This window comes from Saimiri boliviensis, chromosome X (assembly GCF_048565385.1).
Source record: "Saimiri boliviensis isolate mSaiBol1 chromosome X, mSaiBol1.pri, whole genome shotgun sequence".
Taxonomy (NCBI): Eukaryota; Metazoa; Chordata; class Mammalia; order Primates; family Cebidae; genus Saimiri; species Saimiri boliviensis.
Genome location: NC_133470.1, coordinates 96,370,620 through 96,387,037, shown reverse-complemented (window position 1 = coordinate 96,387,037; position 16,418 = coordinate 96,370,620). Strand labels below are relative to the sequence as shown.

The window sequence follows — 16,418 nt, the reverse complement described above, 5'->3', positions numbered from 1 at the left end:
GATTTATAAGTTTTCAACATTGAACATATTACTTTTTTGCATTTAAAATGTTATTTGGTGATGTTACTGACTAAAACAACTTTGAATTCTATTAGAAAAGAGATATGTAATTTGATCTCAGTTTCATAATAAAAATGTGCAATAAGGATTCTATTAAGTGATCTACAAGTGGTTTCTGGTTCATCTGTAAAATATACAGTACTCAGCACACATAAAACTCAGGGCTGGTAGCTATACCTTCTGTATGCCTACGTGACTCTTCTCCCACAAGTTGAGTTATATATGCTTACCAAGAACCATTTGTATAATTTGAAGTCAAGTAACGTGATGCTCCCAGTTTTGTTCTTCAAAACAGCATGGTACTGGTATAAAAATAGACACATATAGGTAAATGGATAAAGAACCCAGAAATAAAGCCATATATTAGGAGGATGGCAGGATGACTGATTAGGCACAGCCAGAAGAAATATTGCTCACCAAAGGTCTGAGACATCAGGAAGACTGGCACACTCTTAGCAGATCTTCAGAGGGAAGGCACGGAGAGTGGATGGAGAGAAGATGCAGACAATGGATGAAGAGGGAGGAAGCTGGGAACCCTGTGTGGGGCTGCCAAACACTGGGACCCACTCCTGGCCCGAAGTGCCTCCTGGGGAAAGAGTGAGTTGAACAGGTGAGGACTGGCCCACTCTCACCACAGACCTCCAGAATCCTAGCAGCAGGAGACCTCATGACTTCCATGGACACTTGGGCTGACAAGGAGAGCAAATTGGAAAGGTGGCAAGGGCATGAATCTAGCCCTTGCCAAACCAGCAGAGGGTGTGGCAAGGGAATAGCTGCATTGGAGCACAAGGATATCCATCCCCCAAGGCTTGCCAAGCTCCTCTAGGTAGCTTTAGCCTGGACGGAGCAGGGTATTCTTGCCTGTAGGACCGGGCCAGTCCAGTCTGAGTATGCCCTCATCTGCTGACCTATCCTGGGGGCCCAGCCAGAGGCCACCCTCTTGCAGTGCAGTCTCAGATGCCCTACCAAAGTGCTTCTCAGGGGCCCTCATTATAGCTCCCTCTCTGGCAGACCATGCTTAATCATCAGAGAGCTCCAGGAGCCCAGCTGGAACCTCCCCCAACTGCAGTCTCTACCTGCTGCTTTGTTGGCAAAAATGTGCTCATGAACTCATTCCCCATTGCTTTGCCAGCACATGCATGTAGGTGGACCTTGCCTCCCTTCTCATGACAGTGCACATCCACAAACACCTCACCACCCCACTGTTTCCTGGTAAGTAAGCACACCTGGCTGCCCTACCCACCCTCAATGGCACGGTGCCACCACTGAGGTGTGGGCAGTCCCCTGTACTGCTACTACTACTTCTGACACAAGTGTGTGCACAGATGATGGAACCAGACCCCTGCAACAGCTGGTGTTATGCTCAGCTGCGTTGCATCTGCTGCTGGTGCAAGATCGTGCACAGACTCTGGCAACCCTGTAACCACCCTGTCCCTGCTGCCGGCCCATACCCTCCATGTTGGCACTCTGCTGTGCTGCTGTGGTTGCTGGCATGTGCAAGTGAGCATGTTACCACCGTCACTGCCCCTATGAAGCACTTTGGCCGGCACGTCCCACCAGAGCGTTGGGGCCAGTGATCATAACACTTTGACCCCTCCAGTGCATCAGGTTCCTAACATCTAGAGATCAGAAATCAAATTCAGGGGTCCAATACCAGTCCCCAAGAGTTACAGAACACAGCCCAGGAGTGCTGAGATGAGCTTTGGCACCCTGAAATCTTCCAGTATTCTGGGTGCCAAAGCTCACAATCAAACCACCAAAGGCATTAAAGGTAAATTTTTTTTTAATAAAAACTACCCAAAGGACAGCAACTTCAAGGATTAAAGGAATATCAGTGCACACAGATGAGAAAGAATGAGCACAAGAACTCCAGTAACTCAAAATGTCAGGCTGAAAGAAGAAAGGCCATTAAAAAAACCTGATCTGATAGAGTTGAAAAACACACTACAAGAATTTAATAATATAACCGCAATTAGTAACAGCAAATAGACCAAGTGGAGGAAAGAATCTCAGAGCTTGAAGATTGGCTTTCCAACTTAACTAAGCCTGAAAAAATGTCTTAAAAATGAAAAAGAATGAACAAAACATCTGAAATATGTAGGATTATGTAAAGGTACCAAATCTATGACTCACTGGCATCCTTGAAAGAGAAGGAGAGAAAACAAGTAATTTGGAAAATATATTTGAAGATGTTGTCCATGAAAATTTCCCCAACCTATCTAGGGAGGCCAACATGTAAATTCAGAAAAAGCAGAGAACCGCTGCAAGATACTATACAAGATGACCATCCTCAAGACACATAGTCATCAGATTGCCCAAGGCTGACACGAAAGAAAAAAATATTCAATACAACTAGGGAGAAGGGGTAGGTCACTACAAAGAGAACCGAATCAGGCTAATAGCAGACATTTCAGCAGAAACACTACAAGTCAGAAGAAATTGGGGGCCTATATTCAGCAATGTTAAAAAAATAAACTCCAACTAATGTCCAGTCAAACTAAGCTTCATAAGTGAAGGTGATATAAGATCATTTTCAGACAAACAAATGCTAAGGGAATTTGTTGCCACCAGATGTGTCTTACCAGAGGTCCTTAAGAGAGTGCCAAATAATGAAGGAAAAAGCCATTACCACCTACCACAAAAACACACTTAAGCACAAGACTGTTGACTTACAAAGCAACTACACAGTGAAGTCTGCATAATAACCAGCTAACAACACAATGACAGGATCAAATCTACACATATCAACATTAACTTTGGGTGTAAAAGGGCTAAATACCCCAATTAAAAGGCACAGAGCAGCAAGTTGGATTAAGAAGCATGCTGTATTCATGAGATCCATCTTACATGCAATGACATCATGGGCTCAAAGTAAAGGATTGGAGAGAAATCTCAAAGGGAAATGGGCAACACAAAAAAGCAGGGCTTGCCATTCTAGTTTCTGGAAAAACAAAAAAACAAAAAAAGCAGACTTTAAATGAACAACAGCCAAAAGAGACAAAGACGGGCATTACATAATGGTAAAGGGTTCAATTCAACAAGAAGACTTAACTATGCTAAAATATATGCACCTGACACAGGAGCACCCAGATTCATAAAAAATTTCTTAGAGACATATCAAGAGACTTAGGTGGCCACACAATGATAGCAGGAAACTTTAACACTCCACTGATAACATTAGGCAGATCAGCAAGGAAGAAAACTAACAAAGATATTTAACACCTGAACTTGATGCTTGACCAAATGAACCTAATAGACACCACAAAGCACTCCACCCCCAAATAACAGAATATACATTCTCATGTGCACATTGCACATACTCTAAAATTGACCACACAATTGGCCATAAACAATCCTCAGGCAAGTTCCAAAAAAAACAAAATCATACCAACCACACTTTTGGAACACAATGTAATAAAAACAGAAATCAATAGTAAGAAGATCTTTCATAATCATATAACTACATAGACATAAAACAACCTGTTCCTTAATGACTTCTAGGTAAACAATGAAATGAAGGCAGAAATCAAGAAATTCTTTGAAACAAATGGAAGAAAAGTACAACATACCAGAATCTCTGGGACACAGCTAAAGCAATGTTAAGAAGAAACTTTACAGTGTTAAACACCCACATCAAAAAGTTAGAAAGGTTTCAAATTAACATCCTTATATCACACCTTGCAGAAATAGAAACATAAAAAGTAAATAAAATAAAAATTTTAAAAAAGTAAAAAAAGAAAAAAACAAAAAACAAAAGTAAACCAACCCCAAAGCTAACAGAAGCATAAAGAGCTGAACTGAATAAAACTGATATCCAAAAAAGGATACAAAGGATCCACAAATCCAGTGGTTGGTTCTTTGAAAGAGTAAATAAGATTGGTAGCCTGCTAGCTAGATTAATAAAGAAAAAAAAAAAACACAGAGAATCCAAATAAACACAATTAGAAAGGACAAAGGAGATGTTATCACCAATTCCAGATGGGGGGAAAAACCAATAGACTGTTATGAATACCTCTATGCACACAAACTGGAATATCCTCAAGAAATGGATAAATTCCTGGAACCATTTAACCTCACAAGATTAAACCAGAAAGATATATAAACCCTTAACAAACCAATAACAAGTTCTGGAATTGAATCAGCAATAAATACCTAACAACCAGAGAAAGTCCAGGTCCAGAGAGATGCACAGCTGAATTCTACCAGATGTATAAAGATGAACTGGTATAATTACTACTGAAAGTATTCAAATAAATTAAGGAGGAGAGACTCTTCCCTAACTCATTCTATGAGGCCAGCATTATCCTAATAGCGAACCCTAGCAGAGACACAACAAAAAAGAAAACTTCAGGCCAATATCCTTGATGAACATAGCTGCAAAAATCCTTAACAAAGTACTAGCAAACTGAATCCAGCAGCACATCACAAAGGTAATCCACCATAATCGAATAGCTTTTATACCTTGGATGCAACATTGGCTGCAAATCAATAAATGTGATTCATCACATAAACGGCCAGAAACAAAAAACACGTGATCATCTCCATAAATGCAGGAAAGACTTGATAAAATTCAACATCTTTCCATGTTAAAAACCCTCAGCACAGTGAGCATTGAAGGAACATACTTCCAAATAATAGAGCCATCTATGACAAACCCACAGTCAATGTCATACTGAATGGGCAAAAGCTGAAAGCACTCCTCTTGAGAACTGAAACAATATAAGAATGCCCAGTTTTACTACTCCTATTCAGCACAGTACTGGAAGTCTTAGCCATAGCAATACAGGCAAGAGAAAAATATAAAAGGCATCCAAATAGGAACCAAGGAAGCAAATTATCTCTGCTGGCAGATGACATGATTTTATACCCAGAAAACCTCATATTCTCTGTCCAAAGGCTCCTTGATATGATAAACAACTTCAGAAAAGTTTCAGGATACAAAACCATTGTACAAGAATCAGTAGCATTTCTATACATCAACAATGTCCAAGCTGAGTGCCAAGTCAAGAACACATTCCTAATCACAATAGCCAAACAAAAAATACCTAGGAATACAGAGAACCAGGGAGGTTAATGATCTCTACAAGGAGAATTAAAAAGCACTGCCAAAAGAACTCATAGATGACACAAACAAATGCAAAAACATTCAATGTTCATGGATAGGAATAATCAGTATTGTTAAAATAACCATACTGCCCTAAGAAACTACCAATGACATTCTTCACAGAATTAAATAACTTTAAAATTCATATGAAACCAAAATTGAGCCTGAATAGTGAAAGCAATTATAAGCAAAAGACCAAAGCTAGAGGTATCACATTACTGGACTTCAAACTATACTACAAGACTACAGCTACCAATGTAGCATGATACTGGCACAAAACCAACACATAGATCAAGGTAACAGAATAGAAAACCCCAGAAATATAGCCTCACACCTACAGCCATCTGGTCTTTGACAAAATCAACAAAAACAAGCAATGGGGAAATGATGCCTTGTTCAATTAATGGTGCTGGGATAACTGGTTAGCCATTTGCAGAAGATTGAGACTGGATCTTTTCTTTACACCATATACAAAAATCAACTCAAGATGAATTAATGGCAAAATGTGAAACCTAAAACTATATATTAAAAAAAAAAAACAACACTGAAGAAGAACCAGGAAATGTCATTCTGGACATAGGTCCTGACAAAGATTTCAGGATAAAGATGCCAAAAGCAATTGCAACAAAAACAAATATTGACATGTGGGACCTAATTAAACTAAAGAGCTTCTTCACAGCAAAAAAACTATCAACAGTGGACTGTAAACAAACAAACCACAAAATGGGAGAAAATATTTGCAAACTATTCATCTGACAAATGTCTAATATCCAGACTTTATAAGAAACTTAAATGAGCAAGCAAAAAACAACTCCATCACAAAGTCGGAAAAGCACATTAACACACACTTTTCAAAAAGAAGACAAACTCAAAATCATTTGAAAAAAAATGCTCAACATTATAATCATTAGAGAAAGGCAAATCAAAATTACAATGTGATACAATCATATCAGTCAGAATTACTATTATTAATAAATAATAGATGCTGATGAGGTTGCAGAGAAAAGAGAATGCTTACATGCTGTTGGTGGGAATGTAAATTAGTTCAGTCACTGTGGAAAGCAGTTTTGAGATTTCTCAAAGAACTTAAAACAGAACTACCATTCGACCCAGTAATCCCTTTTTGGGGTTTATATCCAAAGTAGAAATAAGTAATTTTACCATAAATACACATACGTACATATGTTAATTGCAGAAATATTCATAGTAGTAAAGACATGGAATTATCCTAAATGCCCATCAACAGCAAGCTGGATAGAAAATGTGACATATATATACCATGGAATACTATGCAGCCATAAAAAAGAATGAGATTGTTTTCTTGGCAGCAACATGGATAGATCTGGAGACCATTATCCTAATCGGAAAACTAAATACATGTTCTCACTTATAAGTGGGAGCTAAACTCTGAATACACATGGACACAGAAGAAAAACAATAGACACTGGGGCCTGCTTGAGTGTGGAGGCTTAAAAGAGGGTTTGAGGAGTGAAAAACTACCTATTGGGTACTAGTCTCAGTACCTGGGTGACAAAATATTCTGTACACCAAATCCCCATGGCATGCAATTTACCTATATGTGAATTTTTTTACGTGAAGTAGTTTTTCAGCCTCTCCCCCAACTCCTTCACACTCTAGTAGTCCACACTGTCTGTTGTTCCCATTTTTGTGTCTATGTGTATCCATGTGTACTCCCACTTATAAGTAAGAAAATGCAGTATTTGGTCTTCTGTTCTTGCATGAATTTGCTTAGGATAATGACCTCTAGCAGCATCCATGTTGCTGTAATGAATGTAATTCCACTTTATTTTACAGCTGTGTAGTATTCCATGGTATATATGTACCACATTTCCTTATCTGATTCACTGTCAATTGGCATTTAGGTTGATTTATGTCTTTGCTATTGTGAATAGTACTGCCATAAACTTATGAATACATGTGTCTTTTTGGTAGAATGATTTATTTTCCTCTGGGTATATACCCAATAATGAGATTGCTCAGTCAAATGGTAGTTCTGTTTTAAGTTTGTTGAGAAATCTTTACGCTGCTTTCCAAAGTGGTTGAGCTAATTTACATTCCCACCAACAGTGTATAAGCCTTCCCTTTTCTTCATGACCTTGCCAACATCTGCTATTTTTTGTATTTTTAATAGCCATTCTGACTTGGTGTGAGATACTAGCTCATTGTGGTTTGAATTTGCATCTCTCTGATGATTACTGTTGTTGAACATTTTTTTCATATGTTTGTTGGCCACTTGTATGTCTTCTTTTGAGAAGTATCTTTATGTCCTTTGCCCACTTTTTAATGGGGTTGTTTTTTGCTTGTTAATTTGTCTAAGTTTCTTACAGACTCCAGATAGTATACCTTCACTGGATGTATAGTTTGCTAACATTTTCTCCTATTCTGTAGGTTGTGTGTTTGCTTTGTTGATAGTTTCTTTTACTGTGCAGAAGCTATTTGGTTTAATTAGGTCCCAGTTGTTAATTTTTGTTTTCATTTCAATTGCTTTTGAGGTCTTACCATAAATTATTTGCTGAGGCTGATGTCCAGAATGGTATTTCTTTTTGTTTGTTTTTTGGGACAGAGTCTTGCTCTGTCACTCAGACTGGAGTGCAGTGGTGCAATCTCAACTCACTGCAACCTCCCCTCTTGGGTTTAAGTGATTCTTGTGCCTCAGCCTCTCGAGTAGCTGGGATTACAGGAGTGTGCCACCATGCCCTGCTAATTTTTGTATTTTTAGTAGAGACAGGGTTTTGCCATGTTGGCCAGGCTGGTCTTGAACTCCTGGCCTCAAGTGATCTGTCTGCCTTGGTCTTCCAGTGTTCTGGAATTACAGGTGTGAGTCACTGCACCCAGCTCAGTATGGTATTTATAAGATGTATTAGTCCATTCTTACATTACCATAAAGGAATACCTGGGACTGGGTAATTCATACAGAAAAAAGGTTTAATTGGCTCACAGTTCAGGCTGTACAGGGAGCATGATGCTGGCATCCACTGAGCTTCTGGAGGGACCTGAGTAAGCTTATATTCATGGGATAAGGTGACAGCATAGCAGGCATTCCTTACATGGCAGGACCAAGAGCAAGAAAGAGAGCGGACAGGGCAGTGCTACACACTTTTAAACAATCAGATGTCACAATAAAACACTCACTATCATGAGGACAGTGCCAATGGGGTGGTGCTGAACCATTCATGAGAAACATTTCCATGATCCAATCACCTCCATCCAAGCTCCACCTCCAACATTGGAGATGACAATTTGACATGAGATTTGGGCAGAGAAAAAAATATTCAAACCATATCACTAGGTTTTCTTCTAGGATTTTTACAGTTTGTGGTCTTACATTTAAATCTCTTATCCATCTTGAGTTACATTTTATATATGATGAAAAGTAGGGGGTCTGGTTGCATTCTTCTTCATATGGCTAGAGAATAAGTATTAAAAAGAGTAAGTATTAACTGATGTTCATGAGGATGCAGAGAAGAAGGAACTCTTATGCACTGTTGGTGGTGATATAAAGTAATATAACCTCTATGAAAAACAATATGAAGGTTTGTCAAAGAACTAAAGGTAGAACTACCATTCACTCCAACAATCACACTACTGGGCATCTGCCCAAAACAAAAGAAATCATTAAATAATAAAGATACCTGTACCTGTATGTTTACCACAGTACTATTTACTATTGCAAAGTTGTGGGATCAACCTAAATGTTCATTAATTGATGACAAAATAAAGAAAATTATATATATATATAAAACTGAATACCATTCAGCCATAAAAAGGTAAATTCATGTCATTTGCAGCAACATAGATGAAACAGAGGCCATTATATCAAGTGAAACAATCAGACAAAGAAAAATAAATACTGCATGTTCTCACTTATAAATGGAAGGTAAATACTGTGTACACATGGATGTAGCGTGTGAAATGATAAACAATGGAGACTTGGAAGAGTGTGGGAGTGGGAGGAGGGTCAATGATGATAAATTCCTTGATGGGTACAATATACATTATTATATACAATATACAATATACATTATTCTGATGATAGATACCCTAAAAGTCCTGACTTCACCACTACGCAATCTATGCATGTAACAAATTTACACTTGTACTCCATAAATTTATACAAAAAAGAGAATAATTTATATCTGTACACAAACCTTTTAACATGTTAGTTTAAGTTTGAAATTATAATTATTTATTTAATTAAATATAATGGAAACCAGTGAGATCTAACTGTAAAATAGAAGTTCTTTTTCTTTTTTGAAATAAATTTATTTATTATACTTTAAGTCCTGGGGTATATGTGCAGATAGTGCAGGTTTGTTACATAGGTATACACGTGCCATGGTGGTGGTTTACTGCATTCATCACCCCGTCATCTACATTACAGAGGTTTTTTTCTCATAGGAAAGCTCAGTTAAAAGCTGCAGAAAGACACAATGTGAGTGTCTTTTAAAAATGGAAGCTTCTCGCCCCTTCCCACATGCTTTGCCCTAGGCATCTCTCTTCCATCTGTCTGGCTGTTCGTCCCTATCCTTTATAAAATCCTTAATAATAAACAGGTAAATGTAAATAAAGAAATTTCCCTGAGTTCTAAAGCCACTCTAGAAAATTCCAGCCTGAGGAGGTGGTTGTGGTAACCCTAATTTATAGAAGCACAGGCCATAACTTGGGGTTTACGATTGGCATTTGAAGTGGGAAGCAGTCTTATAGGATTAAGCTTTCAACCTGTGGAGTGTGATGCTATGCTATTTCAAAGTAGACAGTGTCAGTATCAAATGCTGAATTACAGGACACAGAGCTGGTGTTCACTGCAGAATTGCTGATGGGGAGAAATCTCCACATATTTTGGTGATCAGATGTGAAGTGTTGTGTTCAGCGAGTCTGTGATAGTAGAAAAAAAAAACATTGCCTTTGGTTTTTGTGTATCTTTTGCCCATGATATATTGCAGTTGAATTTGTATTTTCTTTACATGTTTTTCAATTTTTATATTTTTATAATAAATGTTTATATTTTGAAAGGTTATCTAAAAACCCTTGCATATAAAATAGAAGAGTAAAAGTAGTTTAGATTACAGGGTAATTACTTAGTGTTCACCTCAAAAACCTATTATTCTGACAGTTGCAATATTAACCTATATTTGAAATTAGTATCCTGTTCTGGTGTTACTACTTTGATAATCCTGCAAGTTTTTGGTTTGTTGTTTTGTTCCTTTGCCTGGAGGGAATAGCTGCCTGGAGTTCCTTTCTGTTGCTCATATGATGTATTATGGATTCTAGAGAATTTTATGTCTTCTTGTAAGTATGGCAAAAATTGCCTGCTTGTTGTAAATATCAATTTATTGGGAGATAGTCATAGTGTTGGGTTTAGGGACTGTCTGTAAATCCACTCCTTCCTCTTTTGCCTGAAGATATTCTCTCTATGAAGGAATCGATTTCTATACCTCCATTACACGTGCCCGATTTGAAGAATTGAATGCTGATCTGTTCCGTGGAACCCTGGACCCTGTAGAGAAGGCCCTTCGAGATGCCAAACTAGACAAGTCACAGATTCATGATATTGTCCTGGTTGGTGGTTCTACTTGCATTCCCAAGGTTCAGAAGCTTCTCCAAGACTTTTTCAATGGAAAAGAACTGAATAAGAGCATCAACCCTGATGAAGCTGTTGCTTATGGTGCAGCTGTCCAGGCCACCATCCTCTCTGGAGACAAGTTTGAAAATGTTCAAGATTTGCTGCTCTTGGATGTCACTGTTCTTTCCCTTGGTATTGAAACTGCTGTTGGAGTCATGACTGTCCTCATCAAGCATAATACTACCATTCCTACCAAGCAGACACAGACCTTCACTACCTATTCCGACAACCAGCCTGGTGTGCTTATTTAGGTTTATGAAGGTGAGCGTGCCATGACCAAGGATAACAACCTGATTGGCAAGTTTGAACTCACAGGCATACTTCCTGCACCCCAAGGTGTTCCTCAGATTGAAGTCACTTTTGACATTGATGCCAATGGCATCCTCAATGTGTCTGCTGTGGACAAGAGTACAGGAAAAGAGAACAAGATTACTATCACTAATGATAGTACTGTAGCAATGATAATGCTGTAGCAAAGTACCACAGACTAGGTGGCTTAGACAACAGAAATGTATTTCCTCATTGTACTAGAAGCTAGAAATCCAAGATAAAAATATCATCAGGATTGGTTTCTTCTGAGACCTCTCTCCTTGGCTTGTAGATGACTGTATTCTCTCTCTATTTTCACATGATGTTTCCTCTATTTTTGTCCATGTTACAATTCCCTCTTCCACCAGTCACATTGGGTTAGTATCTATCCTTATGACCTCATTATCAGTATACTTTAATTGCCTTTTAAAAGAACCTTTTTTTTTTTTTTTTTTTGAGATGGAGTCTCACTCTGTCACCCAGGCTGGAGTACAGTGGTGTGATCTTGGGTCACTGTACCGTCCACCTCCCGGGTTCAAGTGATTCTCCTGCCTCAGCTTCCTGAGTAGCTGGGATTACAGGTGTGCACAACCACACTTGACAAATGTTTATATTTCAGTAGAGATGGGATTATACCATGTTGGTCAGGCTGGACTTGAACTCCTGACCTCGTGATTCACCAGCCTCGGCCTCCCAAAGTGCTGGGATTATAGGCATGAGCCATTGCGCCTGGCCAAAGATCCTTTCTCCAAATAGAGTTACATTCTGAGGTACCGGGGGTTAAGACTTCAATATAGGAATTTGAGGAAACATAATTTTGTCCACAATAAAAAGAAAAAAACATTTGACCACATCAGTGAATAATGAAAAAAAATAGAAAGAAATTCAACATTAGTTCATGGCAAATCTTTTAGCAAACTAAGATTAGAAGGGGACTTTTATTTCTTAAAGTCTACCACAAATATCTTCAAATGTGAAATGGTAGAAGAATTTCCATTAAAGTTAAGGAAAACACATAAATATGCCATCACTTCTATTGTTCAAAACTGTACTAAAACACAAAGCCAGAACCATGGACATAAAAATAAATAAGGGGTATTAATATTGAAAAGAAGGAGATACTTTTAGGAGACTGTCTTCGTCAATTCAGGCTTCTTCTTTTTTTTTTTTTTTTTTTTTTTTTTGAGATGGAGTCTCACTCTGTCATTCAGGCTGGAGTGCAGTGGCACAATCCCAGCTCACTGCAACCTCCGCCTCTTGGTTTCAAGTGATTCTCCTGCCTCAGCTTCCTAATTGGGACTACAGGCATGTGCCACCACGCCCAGCTATTTTTTTGTATTTTTAGTAGAGACGGGGTTTCATGGTATTAGCTAGGATGGTCTCGATTCCTGACCTCATGATCCACCTGCCTCAGCCTCCCAAAGTGCTGGGATTACAGGTGTAAGCCACCTTGCCTGGCTGTATTCAGGCTTCTATAACAAAATATCATGAACAGGATAGCTTCGAAACAATAGAAATTTATTCTTCAAGTTCTGGAGGCTGGAAAGTCCAAGATTACAATACTGGCAGATTTTGTGTCTGGTGTGGGCCTGCTTTCTGATTCATAGATGGCAACTTCTTGCTGTGTTCTCGCATGGTAGAAGGAACTAGTTAGCTCTGTGGGGCCTATTTTATAAGGGCACTACTCCCAATCATGAGGATTTCACCCTTATGACCTAGTTACGTCCCAAAGGTCCCACCTCCAAATACCATCACCTTGAGTGTTAGAAATTCAACATATTAATGTTGGAGGGACACAGACATTCAGATAATAGCAGTGAGAATATAATTATCTATGTGGAAAGTTCTAAAAACTCAGCACATGGGCCAGGCGTGGTCACTAACAGCTGTAATCCCAGCACTTGGGGAGGCCGAGGAGGGCGGATCACGAGGTCAGGAGTGTGAGACCAGCCTGGCCAATATAGTAAAACCCCATCTCTACTAAAAAAAAAAAAAAAAAAAAAAAATTAGCCAGGCATGGTGGCAGGTGCCTGTAGTCCTAGCTACTTGGGAGGCTGAGGCAGGAGAATTGCTTGAACCTGGGGTGGGGGAGGTTGCAGTGAGCTGAGATCACACCAGTGCACTCCAGCCTGGGCGACAGAGCGAGACTCCATTTAAAAAAAAAAAAGTCAGCACATGGAATATTTAAACGAATAAGAAACCTCAGAAAGATAACATGTGATCACTATAGCAAAATCAAGAGCCTTGCCACACAAAAGCAGTAACTAATTAGAACATGTAAGAGAAAATACGTCTCATAACACCAACAAAATCCAAAATTTACCTTAAAAGAATTTTCACAAAAATGTGTAAGATCTTTGTGGAGGCCACTATAAAAGTTTACTGGTAGGTCCAGGTAAAACAAGTCTAAAATAAACAGAGCAGTATATGATGTTCATTGATGGGGCACACATCCTTGTAAAGATCTTCATTCTTATTTACCAACTTAGTGCCTTATTTGTAGTTTCCAAGAGGACAATCAAACTTTGATTGCTATCTTCTGCTCCCAAAGTCAAGCCTGCAAAGCCAGAGAAGAGTAAATTAAAAAGAAACACTGGCAATAATTTCTAAACAGCAAATTATGAGAAAACCCTCGGGGAGATTGAGAATTGCATTGAACTGGTACTTGTGCTTGGAATGAGGGAGTGGTCAACCCGGTTGAAGTTGGGTGAGGGTCTGTAGTTGGCAATGGAGGGCTAATGACAGGATAGATAGGAACAGCGTTTTAAAAGTTCTGCTCCTGCTTTAGTGTATAAATCTGAGGGAGCCCTTCAGACCACAGAAGCCAGTAGTCGTGCAATCGTATTAGGAGAGCAGAAAAGATGAGATTCTTTGAGGCAATATGACTCTGAAGTCTGTGTTAACAACCACCTGAAAGCACCATAGTGAATGAGGGCTGGTCTTTAAAATATGTGTATTATTTCAATACATATAAAGAACAGACTACAAATGGAATAGTGCATATCATAATCAATCACATAGTAAGGTTAGGCACTATTTCATGACATATATATGATTTACACATACAGCTGGTAGAGAGGTATATTTTTCTCACTATGAATGAAGGTTATAAAAATGGAAATCACTGCACTGAACCATACAATGTTACATAAGCTCAAAAAAAGCAGGACCTCCTAAATCACCCTGCTCAGCTTCTTCTGTGTAGAAAAATATCTTTTAGAACAAAAAGTTTCTAAACTTGAAATCTGGCCGGTGAAGAGACCCTATGGGAAGATGGACTTTTTCTCTGTCATGGGTGCTGCTACTTCCCCACCTAGGATCTGTAACAAGGAACTACGAAACCATTCACTGCCAGAGTTGCAAGTTGATCAAATGCTCAGATATGTTAGGGAGGAATAATTGTCCAAGAAGTACTTAATCAAGAAGCCAGGGTACATGATTGAGGACCTCAAAATTGAAGACTGAAGGGCCTATACATTTCAGAAAAATGGGCAACCCACACATTCCTACTTCGCTTCCGATAGCAGTTTGGGAGACTCTAGGCTGAGAAGCCCCTCTCATTTTCCATTTGGGGTCTCGGGGTGGTGGAGGTCTTGGTCTGAGAGTGACAGACACAGATCAGCAGAGACGGACTTGAGGTCCTTACAGCTGTGAACAATGAGGACCTATGGGAGGACTTACGGGATCTCCCATTCATTACAGAATAACTGGGCCCCAATCCCACACTACTCCTCTGATTAGTTCTGGGAGGTCCCAGGGCATGGTCACTGGAATGGTTGGGAGAGGGAAGGGGCCAGGCCTTTGGTGAACATTAAGATGGGGGCCCTGACGGAGGTCTGAATAGACCTCGCCCAAGAAGAAAGAGGTCCCACAGAATACAGCACCCCACCTGCTTTCAGCCCTGGGAGGCCCTAGAGCATGATGGCTGGATGTGGAGTCCCCTGATTTCTGACTGGGGTGTTAAAGAGAGATGAAGACCTTGCTCAGAGGGGCCTGGCTTCAGATCAGGAGAGGGAAGGTGATCTAGGCACTGCCAGGCATCACAGGGAAGGCAGAAGGGAGCTCCCTCCATAGAGAGAGGTGGACTCACAGAAAGCCACATATGCTATCTGACTGGGGAAGTTCCAGGCAGGACAATCATACAGAAGGCCCCCTCCCTCACTTCCTCTTATGAGGCTGTCGGGGAAATGGGGGCTTTGGCCTGAACGATACGTCATCAGGTAAGCAAAAAAAAAGAGGATGCAGTCCCTGTTAGGATTAAATATAAATACCTGAGGGCTAACAGGAATATGTGGGGTGCAAAGCAGGAAGCATCATGTATGATGATGTTGAGAGCATCTCCACAGCCAAGATGGTGTTTAGGCCTGGAGATGAGACATTCATACATCCATAATGACACATTCGGTGCCACTTTTCCTTGGGATTTCTGAAGTTACATGAGCAGTTGTGGCACATTAGATTTCTTTCACAGAGCCAGAAAGCCCAGGCATGGGGCAGACTCCACATTTTGAATAATTGAATGTGATCCTCCAGTATTTTAATTGATTCACTCATTCTCTCATTTATTCATCCATCCAGAAAAATTTTATTGAATATATGATGAGTTAATAACACCAAGTAAACAAAGCAAAATAAAATGACAAGGCACTTAATTCAGGCTGTGGGTGAGAGAAGGTGAGGAGGAGATGGACTCATGAGAATCTGGGGAAAATTCTGTGCAATAGTTGTGGACAGTGTATAGTGATTCTGAGTTCTGAAGGTTGCTGAGTAAGTAAAAGCTGTTCCACCTGGCTAAGACTGAGCATAGAGGAAGAACAGTTGGTGGGGACTTGACTTAGGAGTAGAAGTGAGGAAGGGAGTGAGGGCTGAGGTCAGTATGGGCTAAGTTGTGTGGACTGTCCAGGTGAAGCTGTCTAATGGTCAGTAGGAACCATGGTTGGACTATAAGAAGAGGGGTCCTGGTGGCTAGGCCGGGCTGCATCAGCAGAGGTCATTTGAAGCCATAGGTTTAGGGAAAATCTAGTGTTATATAGAAAGTGGTTTACATGCTATAGGATGTCAATCCCTCTCAGGCAAACACAGTTGGCAGCCAAAATCACACAAAATTTAATAAATCCAGGGAAGATTTTAAAGGGAGAAAGTACTCACTCAGAATTCACCAGATAAATTCCTGTTTCCTTAAACATATATATATATATATATATATATATATATATATATATGAAATACATGTAACATACACACATATAACACACATACACACATATATATGCACACATACATATGTATGTGTATTACATG

General features: G+C 39.5%; 1 protein-coding gene and 1 long non-coding RNA gene across 3 annotated transcripts in view; one reads left to right on the top strand and one right to left on the bottom strand.

Annotated features, from left to right (window-relative positions):
* Positions 1-616: 616 nt before the first annotated feature.
* The window catches only part of LOC141582862 (uncharacterized), a 41,891-nt gene continuing 26,089 nt past the window's right edge, over positions 617-16,418 (bottom strand). The window contains exons 3-4 of one of the 2 annotated variants that reach the window (XR_012515769.1): positions 13,599-13,674; positions 617-646 (exon numbers count right to left, since the gene is read on the bottom strand). This is a non-coding gene — a long non-coding RNA (uncharacterized LOC141582862). Of the gene's footprint in view, positions 647-13,263; positions 13,675-16,418 lie in introns of those variants that run through there. The other variant, XR_012515768.1, reaches the window with a different exon arrangement.
* Positions 9,080-11,281, top strand: LOC101029532 (heat shock cognate 71 kDa protein-like). Its single transcript, XM_074392114.1, is given in 2 exon segments — positions 9,080-9,168; positions 10,588-11,281. Coding segments are annotated over 2 exon segments (783 nt in total).